The sequence below is a fragment of the Benincasa hispida genome, chromosome 4 (assembly GCF_027475165.1).
Source record: "Benincasa hispida cultivar pf3 chromosome 4, pf3_genome.v1.1, whole genome shotgun sequence".
NCBI lineage: Eukaryota > Viridiplantae > Streptophyta > Magnoliopsida > Cucurbitales > Cucurbitaceae > Benincasa > Benincasa hispida.
The window spans coordinates 61,469,812-61,491,278 of NC_143481.1; the positions used below are offsets into that span (position 1 = coordinate 61,469,812).

The 21,467-nt window shown below is 30.3% G+C and overlaps 3 protein-coding genes across 4 annotated transcripts; 2 read left to right on the top strand and 1 right to left on the bottom strand.

Moving 5' to 3' along the window:
• The first annotated feature begins 5,110 nt into the window (after window positions 1-5,110).
• LOC120075812 (large ribosomal subunit protein uL3) lies at window positions 5,111-7,454 on the top strand. Its single transcript, XM_039029488.2, has 5 exons — window positions 5,111-5,205; window positions 5,506-5,616; window positions 5,737-6,041; window positions 6,537-6,946; window positions 7,031-7,454. The coding sequence occupies exons 1-5, from the start codon at window positions 5,121-5,123 to the stop codon at window positions 7,287-7,289; spliced, it is 1,170 nt and encodes a 389-aa protein (XP_038885416.1). The 5' UTR covers window positions 5,111-5,120; the 3' UTR covers window positions 7,290-7,454.
• A 5,474-nt stretch (window positions 7,455-12,928) lies between these two features.
• Window positions 12,929-15,272, bottom strand: LOC120076817 (oligomeric golgi complex subunit-like protein). Of its 2 annotated transcripts, none has more exons than XM_039030744.2 (3): window positions 15,092-15,272; window positions 14,937-15,004; window positions 12,929-14,837 (listed from the first exon to the last, which is right to left on the bottom strand). In XM_039030744.2, the coding sequence occupies exon 3, from the start codon at window positions 14,535-14,537 to the stop codon at window positions 13,089-13,091; it is 1,449 nt and encodes a 482-aa protein (XP_038886672.1). In that variant the 5' UTR covers window positions 14,538-14,837; window positions 14,937-15,004; window positions 15,092-15,272; the 3' UTR covers window positions 12,929-13,088. The 2 variants fall into 2 exon arrangements, with proteins under 2 accessions (XP_038886672.1, XP_038886671.1); XM_039030743.2 differs by having other exon boundaries at window positions 15,101-15,264.
• A 1,111-nt stretch (window positions 15,273-16,383) lies between these two features.
• On the top strand, window positions 16,384-19,068 carry PRXQ (Thioredoxin superfamily protein). Its single transcript, XM_039028329.2, has 4 exons — window positions 16,384-16,910; window positions 17,006-17,143; window positions 18,014-18,103; window positions 18,632-19,068. Exons 1-4 carry the CDS (start codon window positions 16,713-16,715, stop codon window positions 18,848-18,850), a joined length of 645 nt encoding a protein of 214 aa, XP_038884257.1. The 5' UTR covers window positions 16,384-16,712; the 3' UTR covers window positions 18,851-19,068.
• Window positions 19,069-21,467: the final 2,399 nt, after the last annotated feature.

Below are 21,467 nucleotides of genomic sequence, written 5' to 3' on the forward strand. Positions count from 1 at the left end.
GGTTATTGAAATTTTAAAGCGATAAATTAATAAGGGGCATAAGAGTAATTATACCACCAAAATTTTCTATGCTTACATTATTTTCATCATCAAGGGTAAAAAAAACTTGTTTTTTCAAAAATAGGTAAAAAATAAAAAATCAAATTCCAAAAAGGTCATTTTTGTCAAATTTCCTTTGAATTCACATATTCGACAAAGTATTCCTGACTTGAATATACATATTTGATAATAGCCGATTGTCGCATCGGTAATAGATGCTCAAGATTTGAGAAGTCATAAGAAATAATCTCATTTTATTTCTAATCTCATTTTTTTTCAAGTAAATACAAAATCAATTAACAATATTTTATTTTGGCCGATGACAGCCAATTGTAGCATGAGAACTAATTTTATTTTATTGTTATTCTCATATTATTTTTGTTCCTGATTAATACAAAATTTATTAACTTGTTTACTTTCACTTTGGTAGCAACCATCATGAGTTGATCTAGTAGTAAAAAAGAGTCTCAAATGTCGTGAAGTCACTAACGATCGAATTTGAATTTGTGAATTGAATTCACATATCCGCGATAGCCGATTGTACATCGATTAGACACTCAAAAGTTGAGAAGTCACTAACGGTTGAGTATAGAATCAGTAAATACATATAACATATATATACTAAATATTCATGATTCAAATTTATATATAACCACAATCGATTGTCGCATTAACAAATAATTGTTAATCTCATTTTATCTTTTTCTTGATAAATGCAACAGATGTGGTTTGGAAGAAATTAGAGAATGAGCTAATTAACATTAATTTATTATTACTACTTTATCCAAAGAATATGAAGCGATATTAGTATTTAAACTTTGGATACTTATATATTAATAATAGCTAGTGGAAACAAATGACATTCTATTATTAAATTAAACTCCACAATGGATAAAGAGAAATTGTATTCTTTGTTAAGACCCAATTTGACAATTAATCTGTACATATCATGAAATCTCAAAATTTCATTAACAAATTATAACAATTTCCATCCATTGATATTTCCAATGTTAATGAGATGTTCAAAAAACTCGATAACCCGAAAAAACCGATCAACCCAATCCAATCCGCACAGTTTGAGTTGGGTTGAGTTCAAATAAATGAAATTTTTATAAGTTGGATTGGTTCAAGGGTTTATATAATATAACCCAAACCAACCCGAACCAACCCGAATTTATTATTACTTTTAAAATATATTTTTCTATTACTTATAACATGATTATTTATGCATATATGGATTTTAATTTTATTTAATTTCAATATTTTTTTAATAATTTATTCTTCAATAACTCTTAAAAGTGGTTTTTTTTTAATTTTAAAAACAAAAATTTCACTATTTAAATTAAAATTGAGTTGTTAATCTTAATTCAATATATGAAAATAATTAAATAAGTTTTTACATATTTACGTTGTGCTTCTTTTTAATAACAAAATTTTAAACAAATGACCAAATTAACCCAAACCAACCTAACCCAAATATTTCATAGTTGGACTGGGTTAGTTCATTTTTTAATAGGAGATTGGAGTGTATGACAGAATTTGAGGTTTCATTCGGGCAAAACTATCCCGAAATAAGAATTATGGTGACTCATATGACATGCACATAGCCACATTCGTAGATGTTGTTGATTCCAAAATAGAAAACATGGTCGAGATATATATATAGGATAATTGTTGATATTTGTAAAACTGCCCTCCTAATTTTGCTCATGTAGTTAACATAATCTCTATATTTTATTATTATTTTAGATTATATTTAACCACTTTTCGAATTTATCTCACCATAATAAAATATCCAAAATTTTCTACTAAATTTATATTTGAAATATCCATATATTATTAAAATTTATTTTATCCACATATTTTATTCAAATATCTATATTGTTTTTCATAATTGTATACATACATTTTTAATGAATTGGCTATATATTTATCACATTTTTAATAAATTAGTTGTATATGCTATTTTTTATATTATTTTAACGTTTTGGAAAAAGAAAATCATTCCTAAAAACTGGTCATGCGTTGATTGCACAAAAATCAATTGTTTCATCGATTTAGGTTAACTTTTGTTACTTATACAAAGGTTTCATTGATTTAGGTTTCTTGTGATTTTTTTAACAAGTTACTGTTTTTGCTATAACTTTATAATTAGGATTTTATTTAAAATAAACCAATTTCTTCCTCAATTGATTTAAAATAAATCTATCTCTTCTCATTTTCTAGTATTTGTTTTGATTTGATTTAATCATTTTTAAAAAAATATTCAGAATTAATCAATATTTAATTTGTTTATCACCATTTGGATTTTAATTTATAATACATCTTTAAATTTTATGTTATTTTATTCATTTTTATTATTCTAGATTTGGATTAACTTTTTTTTTTTTTTAATTAGGATTTTACAAAATATTTTATACATATTATCATCTAATAAACTTTATATTTCATTTAAATTTGATCATTTTTATATTTTTTATATTTTTATTCATTATCTTATCATATTATTATATCATTAATTTGTCTTTTTGACAAACAAATAAGTATTCACTTTTACAATTATAATTTTGCTGTTTTTGTCATGCCCTCTAAGTTAGGCTTTTTTCATAAGTTTTTGTGGTTGATGAAGTTATAAATATAGTATAATTGTTGAAGCTTATGAAAATTGAATTATGAATATAATGTAATTGTAAATAAACGAACTTCCTTCTTGATTTTTCTCATCAATTTTCTTAATCAAAATAAACAAAAAAACTTACTTTTCTCTCCAAATTATATTTAAATTTATTTTTTATTATCAAATTTGATTTTATCCAACTAACTTTTGATTTGTTTATAGTTTATTACAAATTCAATTGTATCTAAATATTTTTTTTTATTATTTTATACATATTGTTATCAAATTAATTTGATATTTTTTTTCTTTATATTTTCGATGTTTTTGGGAATTAAATTTTAAATATTTGAAACATGTGGGCGAAATCTCATTTTCATATTTATATTCATCTTCTTCACTTAGCCGCCTCCAAAATCTCTTAAACTCCATCCACTTTTTTTATGCACACATGTTTTCTACTTTTTTCCGCTTGCCAACATCGACCCACATCATCTTTCATATTTGTGGTTCTAAAATGTCTATCTTCTCTTACATAAAGGACTAGAATGTCAATCTTCCCTTGCATAAAGGATTATAAAATAGACATCTATCTCTTTAGATAGAATGTATTTGTGGTATTATGTTGTTTTGAAATATTTTGTTGTTTTGGATAGTTTTGTCATTCACCAATTAATAATTTTTATTATATAAATTTATTTTACTATTTTTAATTTCAAAAATTTATAAGCCGAACAATTGAATTGAATCTAAAATTTTTTTCAACCCAACCTAATCCACACTAGTCAATATTTTAAACCTTGATTTAAAGGTATTTTTTTTCCCCAAAAACAAAAAATTTAAAACCACAAACCATTTCTCTCATGTCTTCTTTTCTCAAATTTTACGGAAGAATAATTACATGAAATTTGCCTTTCTTTTCAACAAATATTTAAAATAATGATTTTATTTTTATTTTCTCATATTTAATATGCATTTTATAAAAAATAAACATTTTATATAATAACAATGAACTATTTAGCCCCATTTGATTTATTTATTTTTTTTTATAAAAAATTCTTCACATTTCTAATAATCTGTATATTTATTAAATAAAATGGTTGTAATTTTAATCAAATTTTATTTTTTTAAAAGTACTTTTTGGACTACCAAACCAGGCCCTTATAAGTACTTATAAGATAATTTTCTGCACATTTTGAATCGGAATTCATCTAAAAAAAGGTTTCGAACAAAACCATTCACACTGTAACCACTAAATTTCGTTACAGATCAATCATGAACTGCGGCAAATTTCAAACCCTAACCACTCTATTTCATTACAGATCAGAGAAGAACTCAAGAATTACCCTAAAACAACGAATCAAAAAAACCCTTAAAAAATCGACAAATCGAAAAATTAGGAAATAAAATTAGAGTTCTTCTCCCGATCAAGAACTAAACTTCAACCATTTTATCACTTCGATTCTAATCCTACAAACAGATTCAACAACAGATCAAGAACAAGAAGTAAAAAAACTGAAGAGAAGAGAGTCAGAAATCTCGTGTGGAATAAGGTGCAGGCACATCGCAACCAAAACCAATTAGCCGCTTTGCTCAAGCACTGAGACTTCTCATCATTCCCTCTTCGAAAAACCCTAAACCCTAATTTTCAAAACAGATCGATCCCATGAAGAAGGAGACGCTTCGATTTGAGTCCTTTTATATGCGCGTTGCCCTAAAATTACATTCCGGTGGGCTTTTTGTAAATGGGCCGTAGTTTCGGCCCATTACAACTTATTTCTGCTTATAGGCCCAGGTTTTTTTAATCAGGGGTCGATGTATAATTGAAGAAAGTTTTGGGGTTTCTTACAAATATTGTTACCTATATATTATGATATCTAGGGTTTTTCATTCGCCTTGTGCAGTTGCAGTAGCCGCAGGGGAAGTACGGGTTCTTTCTTTCTCCTTCGCTCTCTTTTTCTCCCTAACCCTACTTATCATCTCTGATTTGAATGGTTTAAACTACTTGGTTTCTTGTTATTATTTCCTGTCTGGGCTTTTCTGTGAAGATGATGTCTCTTTGTTTCTAGTCATTTTCGCTTTTGGATTCTGTTAAGGTTTAGAAAATGTAGTGACTTCAGGATTTTTTCTTTGGTTTTTGCTTAACAATCTATTGTTATGTTCTCTTCTGTGGTTATATTGTTATGAGAATGATCTTGTTTCCCGATTTGTTCAAGTGCACCCTAGCAACATTTTGGATTTTGAACACTGAGTTTTACTATAAGTAATTTTATGTTCTGACGTATTCGCTAATGTAGATTTGCTTGTAGGAGTTGGTTACATCAGATTAAAAAAAGCTTTCAACTTCGGGTTCCTTAGTTTTGATTGTGGGTTGTAGTTTTTATCTAGACTTATTGTGTTATTGATTAGATAGATTCTTTAATATTGATTAAATGTTTGTTTGTTTGTTATGTGAAGGAAGAAAAAGATGTCTCACAGGAAATTTGAGCACCCAAGGCACGGGTCCCTTGGATTTCTTCCAAGGAAGCGAGCAGCTCGTCACCGGGGAAAAGGTATTGTTTTTGGGGTTTTGTCTAGGTTGAAACATCATATTTGAACGTAAGTGTATCTTGTTTAATACAACTAAAGACTGATATCATAATTCGCTGATGCTTGCAATTTTAATTTTTAAATTTATGATTCACATTATGGAATACTTGGTCCTGCCTAATTTTTCTCTTGTTGTTTAATTCTATACTCAATATTATTAATTTTACAACTGTCCTTTTTGAGACATGTTCAACATTTGTTCATTTTAGTATTCTATTGTAATATCGAATTGAGGTTTTCTTTATTTGTTTTCCAATCTGCAGTGAAGGCTTTCCCAAAGGATGACGCAAGCAAGCCATGCAGGTTGACTGCCTTTTTGGGTTACAAGGCTGGAATGACACACATTGTCAGGGAGGTTGAGAAGCCAGGATCAAGTACGTATAGCTTTGAATTCACTAATCTATTTGGGGGACCTTGTTTGAATGAGCTTGCTTCAAATTGAGCCTGTGACAATAATTGAGAACTTTGGGCTTTTTTCTGTGTTTATTTTGTAGAACTTCACAAGAAGGAGACATGTGAGCCTGTGACAATAATTGAGACACCACCAATGGTGATTGTTGGTGTTGTTGGATATGTAAAGACCCCACGTGGTCTTCGCACTCTGGGCACTGTATGGGCTCAGCATTTGAGCGAGGAAGTAAGGAGGAGGTTTTATAAAAACTGGTGCAAGTCTAAGAAGAGGGCTTTCTCTAAGTACTCCAAACAATATGAAACTGACGAGGGAAAGAAGACCATCCAGGAGAAGCTTGAGAAGCTGAAGAAATATGCGTCTGTGATCCGTGTCTTGGCCCATACTCAGGTAATGAAGTGGAAGTGAATACAACTAACTACCCTATGTTTATCTTCATTGTAGATAAGAAATCTGATTAATATAAGGATGAGCATATTCCGATTCAGTTTTCTATTGTATGAGACTTTCAATTCTTTGTTTATTTTAATTTGTGTGTTAGTCTATTTGTGCAAACTACAGATTTATATATTTCTCTTGCTCTTCTGGGTCTGATTGCCCTTGAATATTAAGGCTGTCGATAGACTAATTTCTCTTGCTCATATGAAGATTTTGTTGCCTATTCTGTTCTCATTTTATTTAACAATACCAAACCACAGTTCTGTATTGTATTTAATGGTTTATGACTATTAGTTGGTTTACTCTATTAATGCTTGCTTTTGCTTAACTTAGTTATCCTTTTATATCATATTGAAATTTGGTTAACTGGTCAGGTTGTTTCGGACTGTTGACATATTCATGCTAGCTGCCTTTTAAGGACGCTAATTAAAATTCATTGTTTTGTAGATTACCAAGATGAAGGGATTGAAGCAAAAGAAAGCACACCTGATGGAGATCCAGGTTAACGGTGGTACAATTGCTCAGAAGGTGGACTATGCTTATGGGTTCTTTGAGAAGCAAGTTCCAGTAGAAGCTGTTTTCCAGAAAGATGAGATGATTGACCTCATTGGTGTGACCAAGGGTAAAGGTTATGAAGGTGTCGTCACTCGTTGGGGTGTTACACGTCTCCCCCGTAAGACACACAGGGGTCTTAGGAAGGTGGCTTGTATTGGTGCTTGGCATCCTGCTAGAGTGTCATTTACTGTTGCGAGGGCTGGTCAGAATGGATACCACCACCGAACTGAAATGAACAAAAAGATCTACAAAATTGGAAAGACAGGGCAGGAATCACATTCCGCCATCACTGAATTTGACAGGTTAGCTTGCTATGCGAGTTGGAAAGCAATTTTGTATTAGCTCTCGTATATGGTCTTTTCTTATCTACATTTTGTTTGAAACAGGACCGAGAAGGACATTACTCCAATTGGTGGTTTCCCTCACTACGGTATTGTCAAGAGTGACTACTTGATGATTAAGGGAGGCTGTGTTGGACCCAAGAAGAGGGTCATCACCCTTCGTCAGTCTCTTCTCAAACAAACTTCCCGTGTGGCTCTCGAGGAGATCAAACTTAAGTTCATCGATACATCCTCTAAGTTTGGCCATGGACGCTTCCAGACAACACAGGAGAAGCAGAAGTTCTATGGTCGTGTCAAGGCTTAACTTTAGCTGCCCTTCTTTATTTCTGGTTGTTCCTATCACCAATGAATTTTTGTTGTTTATTTATGTTATTTTGAGGATTCTGAGTAGTTGAGGTGTTATTGTTATTAAACTTAAATTTTGAACTTACAGTTTGCTATTAATGAGACTTGATTTCACCTTCTACCATGTTGACATTTCAGTTACCTTCTACCTCTTGTTTTAATGGTAGCACAATGAAGTCTTGGTTTGTGATTTAGGCTTTTAGCTTGCGCTATAATGACAAAAATAAACATTTAATTTTACATGTTCATATTTTCTTATTTAATATTTACATTTTCTCGAGGAAATCTTATTTAATATTTACTTATTTAGTTTTTAAATTGTCACTACTTTTCAAAGAAAAAAAATTGTGCTAATTAGTTACTTAGAGTTCCTCTTGTTTAAAAACATTGTACATGTTTTATTTGGTTATGTACCAAAATGGGAATAGGATGTTTGGAATGGATTATATTTTTGTATGCAATTGAAAAGTTATAAATTAATAAAAATTAATTTCAATAATAATATTTTTATTAATTAATTAATTTATTTTTTATTATATTAACTTATTAAATCAATTTTAAGTCATTAAAAATTACTTAAATTTACTCATTCATGCTCTAGTTTTAATATTTATTATTAATTAAATTTGTTTGAGATCTTTTTGAATAAAAAGGAATTAAAAATATTTATTAGTAAAAAATTTCAAAAGCACTTCTGGAATTTTTTTGTGTAAAAATTTGGGTTTTTTTCTACTTGTAAGATTTTTTTCCTTTGTATTGCACATTTATATTATCAATTTTTATTAAAAAGATATTCATAATTGATTTAAATATCTATTTTTTTTAATGTAGTTTTGTTAATTGAAAAGTTAATTAATTAAATATTTAATGCCAATATACTTTATATATATACAAAATAAGTTGATATAAATTAATTGATTTTAAATCATCAAAAAATATTTTTAATTTTAAAAAAATAACTAAAACTAGAAGTATAAGTATACAATATTGTTTAATTGAAATAATTCTTATTTTATTATTAGTTAATTAATTAATATTTTTTAAGACTAATTAACAATTTTAATCAATAATTTATGATGTTAATATATAACCAATAAAAAGGGATTTAAGCAATATAATTATGGTTATTCATATTTTTGTAAAAGTTATGGTCTTTCATATTAATTCATAATAATATAATAAATTATTATATTAGCATTAATATTAATAAGATTAATTATATATGTCAATTATAAATTTAATTTTAAATATATTTATAAAAATTAAATAAATTAACCAATATCAATAAAGAATAAAAATAAAAAAAATAAAAAATATGAGAGAAAACCCATTAAAAATGGAGAAAATCCATCTATTTGGGTAGTTATGAAAAACCTCCATAGATAAAAATATGAAATGTCTTGGAATAAGATATTCTCATTCCCAAGGTTAAAAACTATCAAACAATAGAATATCATTTTCTATTCACATCTCATATTCCCATGAATCAAATGAACAATAAATTATATGGAAAAAAAAGCTAAGAAACATAATGGAATAATTAGAGTGATGAAAGAAAGCGTGAATCCAAGGATCTTTGTTTCAAGGGTTGAGGTTGGAAGTGTAGGCATCTTAAGTTTAGCTCTTGTTTGGGGCAAGATTTAGGAAACCTGCGTCCTACACTCTTTTTTCATGGCACTATTCAAACCCATTATTTATTTATTTTTTTAAAATTTAATCTAGGAAGTTTGTCAGTTAACTTTTGGACACAATGATCATCGTTGGCCAACTCCAACCGTTGTCGGTTCAGCCACCAACTCCAGCAACTGTCACCGGCCAACCTCTGGCCACCACTTTCGATGACCCCAACGATGAATAATACACTTTCTCTTTCTTCTAATTATATTTTCTTTTAAAGTTTTTTTTTAATTATTATTATTATTAGATTATTTTTTAATTATTTTTTAAATTGATGTTTCCTTCGTTAGAGATTTCATTTATTTTCTATTTACTAGTTAAAGATCGATTACCCATGTAATATATTGGAAAATGTAAATCTATGTTGCACATACCATTATTAGTTTTTGATGTGTTTACAAATATACTGATTAAAATAATATACATTGCGTATACCATGATTTATTATTATTTTTAGTTCTCTCTTCTCTTCTTGGTTTAAGATTAATATTTCCTTCTTAACTTTTTATTTTATTTTAAACTTAACTACATTAAAATAATTAAGACAACAAGTTTGAACTAATCTAGAATACAACCACGGATTAAATACAAGAAAATATAAATTTACATTCCATTCTTAGGCTTTCTAAGCCTGCACCCTAAATACAGGCTTCTTAAATCCAATTTTTCAAAACCTGCACTTCAAACATAGTTTTTTTTAAAAGGATAATAACACATAAGGTCTTAGTACAGACCTTATGTTATATATAGGCCAACTTTTCTATTATTTATAAGAATGTCTAAGTTGAACTCTTAATACATAAATATTAGGACTCAATTATCTTTTTGTCCTCAATATTACACATTTTGAAAAATAAAACTCAAATGTTTCCTTGATTCACGTGTAACCCTCTTTCTCTTTAATTCTCTCTCTATCCCACATTCTCTCTATCACTCCCTCTCTCTACTTGCTCTCCCCACCTTCAACACCAACGACCACACTGGAAGACAAACAAAACGGTGAACGATGAACTTGGAGCGAAACAGTGGATGATGAACGACGGACTCGACTGGACGACAAACGATGGCGTGACGCAGACGACGGACGAATGGTAGATGATGAACGACAAACTCGACTGGATGGCGAATATTGAGCGACTGGGCTTGATGGCGGACAACGACGCAACATAGACGACGATGGATATGTGGCGGACAGTCGAACAACGACGGATGGACACGATGGATGGTTGAACGACAACAGAGATGAATGTGGGGAGATTCTTGAGCAAGCAAGTCAAGGAACCTCTTTTATTTTGTTTAACCTATATAAATCCCCAAGTAGGATAGATATTGTGACATATGATATACTATGATTTATTTTGAAAATTGAGTCTACCTGTTATTTATATATTGTGGTAGATATTTCTGTTTGTATCCAACTACTTTGAATTTATGCATGATATATACTGTGATATAAATGGAATTTATGATATATACTATGATTTATATTGAACATTGAATATCGAAACTTTCGAATGGTACAACTATTTATTTGAATATATTTATATTTCATATATTGGTTAGAATATTTGTAAATATATCATAAAATCTTCTAAGGTATATTTAAAAAAAAAAACCATAAATCTGCCATAAAAACCAACAAATTGTCGTAAAGCAGTTGTTTTTAAATACTCAAATATATTTACCAATATTTCATATATTGGTTAGAACATTTGAAAAATTAATACAATATTAAAAGGTATATTTAAACATAACATGAATCTACCAATAAAATTGGTTACTTGATACGCGAAATGGTTTAAATGAAAAATAAAATCATATTAAATACATTTACTCTCTCGAATTGAAAAAATGGAAGAAAATCTCAAGTAATTAATACTATAACATAAATACATTTTCTCTCTGCAACATAGGATGCAAAAAAAAATTTCAATGCACATTCGCTCTCCACCCGTCCACCACAAGTGGTAATTTTGTCCAAAAATTCCATAAAATCCTATATATGGAAATATTAAAAAATTTGGACATTTATGAAAATAAGTTCTCAAAAGGAATTGGATCTAAAATAATCCCAAATGAATATAACAATCGAGTCCAAAACATTTGTAAATATAGCACAATACAAAAGAATTTGCAAATATGATAAAATTTAGATTCAATTCTCTAAGTCTAATCTAGTTAATCATATCACTAGTAGGAATCTATTCGTGATAGACCATAAGTCTATATGTGATAAAGTATATTATTGATAGATTTTGCTATATCGTGAAAAAAGAAAAATAATAGAAAAAAAAATTGTTTCTGATTATAGGAGAAGCTAGAATCAAAAGCAGCCATTTAGGAGATTTTGAAAATCAAATGATTGTAAAATCGATTTTATATCACTTTTTTTAAAAAAATTATATTACCAAAAACCTTTGACAGTTTAATTTGATTTTTTTTAAAATAATGTTATTTTAATATTTATTGACAAAAATATGATTAGTTTAAAAGTATTGACAGATATAGAGTTGTGAAATCGTGGATGGGGTCCACGAGTATCGAGTTAGCAGATAAATCGTGTACTCAATCCACGATTTAAGGCTTAATCGTGGACGGGGTCCACGATTTCCTAACCACATGTCATCGATATGTTAAAAATGTAACTTCACAAGTTTGTCTCGTGAAGTTACTTCACGGGATAATTTATTCATCTTCAAAAGACGTATTTATTTTTTTATAATGTTGTAAGTTTGTCTTGTGAAGTTACTTCACAAGACGTCTCGTGAGGTTATTTCATGAGACAATCTATTTATCTTCACGTGAAGTATTTTTTTTTTTTCATAATATTGTGAATTTGTCTTGTGAAGTAACTTTACGAAACTTATATTTTTTTTTCATAGTGTTGTAAGTTTGTCTTGTGAAGTTACTTCATGAGACAATCTATTCATCTTCACGAGATGTATTTACTTTTTTTTATAATGTTGTAAGTTTATCTCGTGAAGTAACTTCACAAAACAATCTGTTTATCTCCACGAAACGTATTTATTTTTTCATAATATTGTAAATTTGTTTCGTGAAGTAACTTCACGTGACAATCTATTTATCTTCACGAGATATTTATTTTTTCAAAGGTTCAAATCTAATGATTTTTTTAAAATAAAAATATGGAAATCATAGACTCAATCACGAGTTCACGACTTAGTTTAACAATAATCGCATACCAAGTCCCTATTTTTGTCAATATTTTTCTCTTTTACCTTACTTTTGTAATTTCTTTTCTGTGTATCCTATTTTTGTCACTGCTTTAAAAATATACATTATTTTTGAACTTAACCCGTTAATTTTTTTTTCCAAAATAACTTTTTCCAATTACCATCACTGCAACCCCGACGGAACCTTAACTGAGTCGTGTCCATCTTTGCTCATTCTCTTACATATCATGCATAATAAGGACTCGTAATAAAAAAAATACATATAAATAATAAAGTGAAACAATTTAAACACATTTGACGACCAATAATATTTAAAATTCAATATGTTGAGAACATACAAAATCTAATAAATAATCTATGTGCACGAGGACCACCTTGCAAGGCTAAATACTCCTAGATGACCGGTTTAGATGTAAAAAATTAAGGTCTATTAAACAACCATTTCATTTTTTGTTTTTAGTTTTGAAAATTAAATTAATAAACTCTATTTTCACCTCACCTATAACTTTTTATGGTATGTAATCCACTTTTTACCAATAGTTTCAAAGATCAAACAAAAATTTGAAAACTAAAGAATAATTTTTAAAACCTTATTTTTGTTTTTAGATTTTGACTAATCAAAATGCTTCTTTGAAAAAGTGAAAACTAAAGTAAGGAAATTGAAAGAAAACAAGCATAAATTTTAAAAAAAAAATGATTATCAAACGGGACCCAAAAGATTATGTCGTAGATAAGAGAGAAGGTATTCAAAAACTCAATCAAGCATGTACACCAAAAATTCAAGCTGTTTGTTCAACTTGAGCTATAGTTCAATTGATTATGGCATATATCTCAACCAAGAGATTAAAAATTTGAGTCCTCTCCCTACTATTTGAACTAAGAAATATTCATACCCTTCGTGATTTGGAAGCTTGTAACTTCCTAATTAAATACTCACCCAAACCAGAGCCTGCTTCAACTATTCTAGTGTCTCTTCTTACATCTTTCTTCAAAATCTTCCCTAAAATTTCACATAATTTGACAGTGTCCTCAACTTCACAAATTCCAGATATAATAATCTCCCAAGTATCAGAATGAGGGGCTTTCCCATGATTTAGCATATCTTCAAGAATACTACACGATTCGTCGATCCTGCCAACATTACGGAAACCCTTAACCAAAGCATGAATGATAGAGAAATGTGGGCAAAAACCCTTTAACGTCATCTCCTCAACATAATCCTTTGCCAATTCAAACATTCCTTGATCACATAATCCATTAGTCAAACTCTGGTAAGATACTAAATTAGGCAAACAACCATTCGACTGCATATCCTCCAGAATCTTACAAGCATCAAGGGCACGCCCTTCTCTGCAAAATCCAATTATAGCTGTATTGTAATGAGCAACATCAGGATTGCAACCTTTAACCTTCATTCTACAGAGAAGTTTATAAGCTTCCCTTAGCTTCTTCTTCCTACATAAACTATTTAACAAAGTGGCATAGCTCAACGAGTCTGGAATGTATCCTTTATTTAACATATCTTCTAGCAAATCAACAGCACCATTCACTTGATTCTTCCTGCACAGGCCCTGCATTAATATCCGGTATGATTCGACATCTGGAATGACATCTCGTTTGAACATTTTGTTGAACAGTGTGTAGGCAATGCTAAGATTTCCATTCCAACAGAATGCACGCATAAGAATGTTGTAAGACTTTGTGTTGGGCAGCACTCCATGATGACGGGCGTTCTTGAAAAGATCAAAAGCTGGTCGAATGAAGTTACGATGAGAAACCAAAATTTCTAGTATCCTGTTCAACTGTTTGGAAGAAGGTGTACACCCAAACTCAATCATGGTATAAAAGGCCTTGAGAGCTTTATCAGGTAAATCAGCTTCACCATAGATTTTGATCATGTAGGAGAAGACAGTTGGAGTGACAGGGTAGCCTCTAGACTTGAAGCTAAGGAGAAGATCATCAATCAGAGAGAAGTATTTGGAGCGCCCTAGCTTCAGAATAAGAATGGGTAAAGAGGAAGATGATGGGCGAAAATGGGGTTGACGACAAGCATAGTAAAAAATTTCCTTGGCAAGAAGAGGATCAGATTGGGATGCAATGAGTTTCTGGACCCTACATGGAGACCCAATTGAGAAATGTGGTTGATCTCCACACTGTTTATGATTTATGTTGATGGTTATCAGAGTTTTTGATTCGTCGTGAACATTTAAGTCTCGTTGGTAAAGAGAAGATGAGGAAGAGATTGATTTGTGAAGCAATGGCGTTTTGGGGACAACATGAGCAGCAATAGTTTCAATAGTGTTATAGTTACAGGGACGAAGAAGGTGTCGCCGCATAATTTCAGAAACTAGGCGTTGTCACTTCACAACGGGCAGAGAAAGACAGTACACAAGGCACAAACAAGAAATTGCTCCAAATGAATCGAGCATGTTTTAGAAGAATTTTAACAACACCAGGCTCAATTTTTTTTTTCTTCTTCCTGCAACCTCCAAATTCAACTACTCCATTGGAAAGACAAGATTCAATGGCATAGTTTAGAAGAATAATAGGAATAAGAAGGCAATTAATCAACCAAAGGAAGTCCAGTCCAGGCTGAGATTTCCCAAGCAAGCAAAATCACAACCATACCAAGAATTCTACAATGAAAATTTTCATAAGATTAATACTGATGCTAGTCTCTTGGCAGATTTTCACAACTTAGGTTTTGGAAATTCTAAGGGTGAAGTGTTACTTACAGCTGCGAAGAATGTAGGAAAAAGTGGGAATTTGGCCGTAGGGAACGGAGTTGCTTCAAGCCTTCAACCTATTGCAGAAGGAAATGGAAATCAGGGAGTTGCGATCGATTAGAAACGATTCAATCCCTAACCATACAAAGAGAGATGGGAACTACCGAGCTCACCTGATCGCTTCCATGGGTTCTTCCAGACCTCGAACTGATTGAGTTTTTGAGTTTTTGAGTTTGTGATGTTAGGGATTTCAATTTTGTGAAGATTATAACAAAGCTCACAATGAGTACCAAGAGAGATGACAGTTCAGGCAGATTACAAACGTATTTTTCATCCTATAAATCCAATTCTTTTTTTTTTTCTTTTTAAATTATAATATACTCTTACATTATATAGTATTATAAAATAATAATTACAAATTCTTTTAACATAAAACATGTTTGTAAATTAATTCTTTTATATATATATATATAATATATATTTCTTGTTTGTTAGATTAAATGTCGACCTTCTTTTCTCTTATTTTTCACTTTCGGCTCCCAAAGAGTAGTGAGAATGAGGAACGAAAGCAAAACATAAAAGCAAGAAACAATGACACAATAGGAGAGCAAAAACTAACAAAAGAAAAATCAAAAGTCAAACTCAACACAAAATTAAGCATGACATCATTGGTTAATTTCACAATTAATTTTGATATGAGCAATGATTAGGTGCTGTCTATACTTAAACATAATTTTTTTTATTGAATTTACTGGATTGTACGAAGGATGACAAAATTTCTCGCGAGTTCCCGACCTGATCGAAGCGGAGAATTCTCAATTTGACTGAATACGGGGTTAAATTGGAGATTTAAATCAGGTCCTCGATCGGGGGCAGGAAGGGGATCCCCGCCCGTCCTTGACCGCAAACCCGATATCCACCTCTATCCAAATTTTTTTATTATATATATATATATATATATATATAACAAACTACTAAAACTGGAGCCAAACTATGGTTTTAGTTATTTTTTTTTCTAATTTTAATTTTTCAATATAATAAATCTAATTTTTATTAAATTTATAATAAAAAGCATTAAAATGCCTTTTTGTTATTAATCTAAATAAATATGTGTAATAATAGTACTAACTTTCTCCATAAAATTTATCATTTCAATGTAAATACTAAATTTAGTTAATTTTAAATGAAACAAATAATAAAGTAAAAAGCAGAAAATTTTCTTCCGAAATCAGAATCTTCAAATAGGATTTCCTACCCCATTTCTATCTCCAAAATAAGGAATGGGATGAGGATGGGATTAAAAATTCCTACGGGGATGGGGAGTGCATTCCGGTCCCACCTTGACCATTGCCATCTCTAGTTGCACAATTAGTGTTGCACCTAAGCCCATCTCCGTCCCCCCTTAATCTCATTGCAACCTCTAGTTGTATAATTAGTGTTGTGCCTAAGCATTTCATTTTGATATTTTTCCCAACTTATTTTACAACCCTTTTCTCCTAAAAGCACTTTGAAAAAGAAGTGCAAAAGCACTCCCAAGCTACTATTCTTCGTCAAGGTTCTAGGGAGGGTGAGGCCATTAATAGTTGAAGCCAAAAGCCCAATCTATCTATTACTATCTCCTTCTCCATCTCCACCCATCATATTTCAGCTATTTTTCACATTAAAAAAAAAAAAAAAAAAACTTCTATCTCTTCGTCGTGTCTACGCATCTACCATATCTGGGCAAGATAAGAAAGAAGAGAAAGAGGGATTTTGAGAGCACATTTTCTCTAAAACCCTCAAAAAATGGCTTCTCTTGTTCATCCAAAGGCCTCTCTCCCTTTTCTTCTCCCATCTCCGACTCCTAAAACCCCATCATCTTCTAACAAACTTCCATTTCTTTCCAGATCCTCTGGTTCCCAGTTTCATGGAGTCCAAATTTCTCAGCACATTTCCCCTTCTCTTCCTTCTTCTTCCTCCTTCAAATTTACCATCTCCTCTAAGGTACCCACATCCTCTTTTATTGGGATTTTTATAGTTTTGTAAGTGATGTTTTGGTTTTTGTTGTTACATTTTGGTTTTTTGTTTTTGTTGAGTAGGTGAATAAGGGCCAAACCCCACCTGCTTTCACTTTGAAAGATCAGGATGGAAGGAATGTGAGCCTATCTAAATTTAAAGGGAAGCCTGTGGTTGTCTATTTCTATCCTGCTGATGAAACTCCTGGTTGCACCAAACAGGTACTAGTTCTATGCTGTGAAATGTTATTCAAGTTTGCTTCCATTGAAATTGACAAATTTGATGCTGGTATGTTTTGGGACTAGTTTTTGCTACACATAGTAACACTCTAGTAAAAAGTTGGAGTTTTGGTTGCACTGAATCACCAAGATTCTGAAAACAATAAAAACTTACATTTTACGTACGTCACAAAACAACCAAAATTGAATTCTCCTTAGAGTTCATTCGCTGTTGTGGATTTGCACCAGTTGCTAATTGATGAGTCTTCGAACACGATTTCAATGCACATTGCGATTTTTATAAAAATACAAGTTCTTACATATTGTTAAAAACTCGTGATGTTATGACTTTTCTCGAATGTGAAATCGCGTTCGAGATCTCATCAATTCACGATGAGTGAGACGCGCGATTGCGTAAGGGCAATTTAATATTGGCCCATGCTTCAGGTTAGTTTTCATTGTTTTTATAATTTGGGTCACTTGACATTAGCGCAACTAAATCTGGGTTATCTATAGAAAAATCTCAACAAGTTGAATGGTCTGAGTGTTGCCAGCCTCTTGCTAGTGTATGACGCATGAGTGGTGATTTGGTTGTTTGGGTCGATAAGTTCGGACTTCGAACATGAAGCTGTCAAATGAAAAAGAGTTTAATTAAAAGTGTTTAATGAAAAATTAGTTTGATGTCTTTCAAAAGTACTTTCTTAACTAGTGCTTGGGCCAAAAACACTAAGGGGTTGTTAGATTGACCATCCAAGTGCGTGGTGACACTTTTTTAAGCTTTATGAAGTCAAATCAAACAGGCCTTAAGTGTCCTAATATATTTGCCAGTGTATTAGAGCCATTATCCCTAATGGAAAATTGACATTTATGCAGGCCTGTGCTTTCAGAGATTCTTATGAGAAGTTCAAGAAAGCAGGAGCTGAGGTTGTGGGCATAAGTGGGGATGATTCATCATCACACAAGGTAACTATAAAAGCACTTTTTTCCCAAGCGCTTATCTCTGTCTGGAAGAGCCTGAAACCAAAATTTATATAGCAGACTGAATATTTTATTCAAGGCCAATGAGTTATTTAAACACAGTTTTATCTGATTAACTTTCTTAGGTTTTGTCCCTATGCTTCGATTTTGGTTCATTTTAATACTTATATTTTTAAAATGTTAATTTTGGTCTCTGTACTTTTAAAATGTTCATTTTCATCATTGTAGTTTTCACTTTTATTCATTTTAATCAATGTACTTAAAAAAAGTGATCATTTTGGTTCCTTAAAAATAAACAAAAATGAAAATGAAGGAACCAAAATGGTCATTTTCAAGAAGTATAGGGACCTGAACAAAAAAGTTGAAAGTACTACGATTAAAATGAACATTTTGATAGTGTAGGAATCATAATGAATTAAAGTTGAAAGTAGAAGGACCAAAATATTATTTAAACCAACTTTGTACGACTAAAAATTGGCATTAACCAATATGTTAACATTTTTGGGAATGTAGGCTTTTGCTAAGAAATACAGACTTCCATTCACATTGCTTAGTGATGAGGGTAACAAAGTGAGGAAAGAATGGGGAGTTCCTGCCGATCTTTTTGGTACATTACCTGGAAGACAAACTTATGTTCTAGATAAGAAGGGGGTTGTGCAGCTCATATATAACAACCAATTCCAACCCGAAAAGCATATCGACGAGACGCTCAAATTACTTCAGAGCCTTTAAATCTCTCTCTTGTTTATAGCTACGAGTTTCGCTGTAGAAATTAGGAAGGTGCTGTTTATTGGTATCATTCGAGAGGCAATTATCTAGTTCTGAATAAGAGTGAAAAATGGTGATTGTTCTTTTATTGTTTCTAAGTTTTTTTTTTAGGTTACTACTCACAAGTGAGATTATGTATATTTGAATCATAATGCATTCAGTGTAATGTCTTTCTACTTTAATATGCTTCAGTTTTTTCACAATGTTCAATGTTAAAACTTGTTATGTTGTAACAGAATAAGCTCATATCAAGTTATTTTATAGCACACAAATCTTTCCATATCGATCTAAATCCATTGAAGTTTCACAAACTCCTTAGAGCCATAAACCTTAGGCTTAGACTAAAATTTTGTATTATAGGTCAAGTATTCCTTCATTAAATCAAGATAAGTGTCATACTAGTATCTTATTCTTATAATATTTGGTTATTATTATCCTTTTTGATAATGAGAATTATTTGATAATTCATTTATGATTACGAATCGTAGTTTTGTCGTTTAAAACAATTATCATATTTATATACACACTAATTGTAACTATGTGCGTTGTACATATTGCATAAACTTAAAAATGAAATGTACATGTGTAAGTTGAAATAAGAGTCTTATACTCGACAATTATTTTTTTTAGAAAAAATCATATTACTCAAATCAATTTTGAATAAACATGTTTTTTTAAACTTTTTTTTTTTTAGTTTTCAAATTGAATTTTTGGTTTATTAGTTTAAATCTTTGATGCTAAGATAACATAAAATTTGTATTTATAATAAGAAATCTTTAAAATAAAAGCTAATCACTTTTATTAGAAATAAAAACTATTTTGAATATATTTATAACTACTATTCAACTTCTAAAGGACTATTCTTTTATTTTACTTTTTTAAAAATATTTAATCTAAATCTAAATTCCACATAAAGGTAAAAAGCACAATTTCATATTAAATGATAAGAAAAAAAAAAAGAAAAAAATTAAAAAAGATAACGTATCTTTAAAAAAAAAAGAGATATCTGAAGAAAAAATTGTAGGTGATGCTAAGAGGGCTGAAAAACCTTGGAATGTTAAAGAATAAGGAAAAAGTAATAATAATGTGATAATAATGCTTAAAGAAATTTTAAAATTCCATAAAAAATTAGGGAGAGTGGGTTAATTTTTTTTCCCGTCAGTAGATATTAACTAGAAATAAAAGAGGTGTGTTATTTTTTTTTCTCCCAAATTTTCCTTTATTTTAAGATGAAACAAGTATTAATTAGAGATAAAAGATGAATTTTAAAATTTTTTCTCTTTATTTGATGTGAAGTAGATATTAGTTAGAGATAAATAGGAGAAAAAAAAATTTATTTAATGATTTAAATTTTAAATTACCAAAAGTAATTCTATGACCGTCGTCTAAAAGGAATATGATGATTACAATCTTTAATATATAATTATTTGATGCTCTCTCTAATGTTGAAGAATTTATTTTCCAAATCTTCTTAAAGTTCCGGCTTTGAAGTCTTCAAGAAATTCAAAGAAGCTTTTGTCTTCTCGATTTTTAGAGCTCAAGAACTTAGGAGAAATTTTTGTCTTCTTGATCTTTAGTCTATAGATCTTCAGGAGAGTTACACTCTTTAGCGCTTAAATCTTCTGATCTTTAGGAGAATTATATTCTTCAGATTTTCAAAACTTGAATGAGTTTTAGAGCTTCAATCTCTGGTTCTTCCAATCTTATAAAATGAAGAGTAAGACTCTTTATTCATAGAGTTTCTCAAGGAGCTTACATGTGTTTGGACACATTTGCTTATGAGCTCAATTTTTTTTGGCTCAAATTTTCACTATGGGCTTGAATTGGATTGGCTTTGAGCTTGAGCGACTTAAATTGTTTGGCCCAATCCAACTTACATTTTTAAGTTCAATTGGGCTACTAGCCAAATTTATCAATGACGTTTAGGCTTAGTCACCGTCGAATTCAATCAAGTGATAGAATAGCTAGAAAGAGACACGTGACACTTTTTAGTTTGTCATTGACATGTCTTCTAATTTTAATTTATGGGTACAATAATTCTTAGTTGACCCTAAATTTTATAAATTGACTTGTGATGACGTGACGAAATTTGATTGACTAAAATTTATTCTCCAAATTCTCTCTTCTTTTTTTTTTTTTTTTTTTTTTTTTTTTTTTAAATTATTTATTCTTCAACAAATTCCCCTTTCGGAATTTTATGCACGCTTCTGATTGGAGCAATAATTTCAGTTTTGATGATCAAAATATAATTTTGGTTCAGAATTTGATTTCGCGCGTCTTAAGTTCATTTACCCATTTTTATGGCCAATTAAACATTTCGGATTTAATTTTTAGGCAAATTGTACTCTATATAAAGTATAAAGTTCCATTTAAAAGTACGGCAAAAAAATAAATTTTATGAAATTTATAGCAAATATACCCTTGGTTGTTTGTAGAGGTAAACATCGATCAGTTGGAGTCGGTTTTTCTATCAAACCACCACTGATATTTTTTTTTCTTATCAATGAATATGTCTTTTTACTTGTATGATTTAGATGTCTGGTATTTTTCGAAAAGATGATTTGATTGATGATAAAGAAAG

Bases quoted from the DNA above. Each gene is read 5' to 3' on its own strand.
- LOC120076817 (XM_039030744.2), bottom strand. From the start codon at position 14,537: ATGCGGCGACACCTTCTTCGTCCCTGTAACTATAACACTATTGAAACT.
- PRXQ (XM_039028329.2), top strand. From the start codon at position 16,713: ATGGCTTCTCTTGTTCATCCAAAGGCCTCTCTCCCTTTTCTTCTCCCA. The intron at 16,911-17,005 runs GTACCCACATCC...TTTGTTGAGTAG, and splicing joins AATTTACCATCTCCTCTAAG to GTGAATAAGGGCCAAACCCC. The intron at 18,104-18,631 runs GTAACTATAAAA...TTGGGAATGTAG, and splicing joins ATGATTCATCATCACACAAG to GCTTTTGCTAAGAAATACAG.
- LOC120075812 (XM_039029488.2), top strand. From the start codon at position 5,121: ATGTCTCACAGGAAATTTGAGCACCCAAGGCACGGGTCCCTTGGATTT. The intron at 5,206-5,505 runs GTATTGTTTTTG...TCCAATCTGCAG, and splicing joins AGCTCGTCACCGGGGAAAAG to TGAAGGCTTTCCCAAAGGAT. The intron at 6,947-7,030 runs GTTAGCTTGCTA...TGTTTGAAACAG, and splicing joins GCCATCACTGAATTTGACAG to GACCGAGAAGGACATTACTC.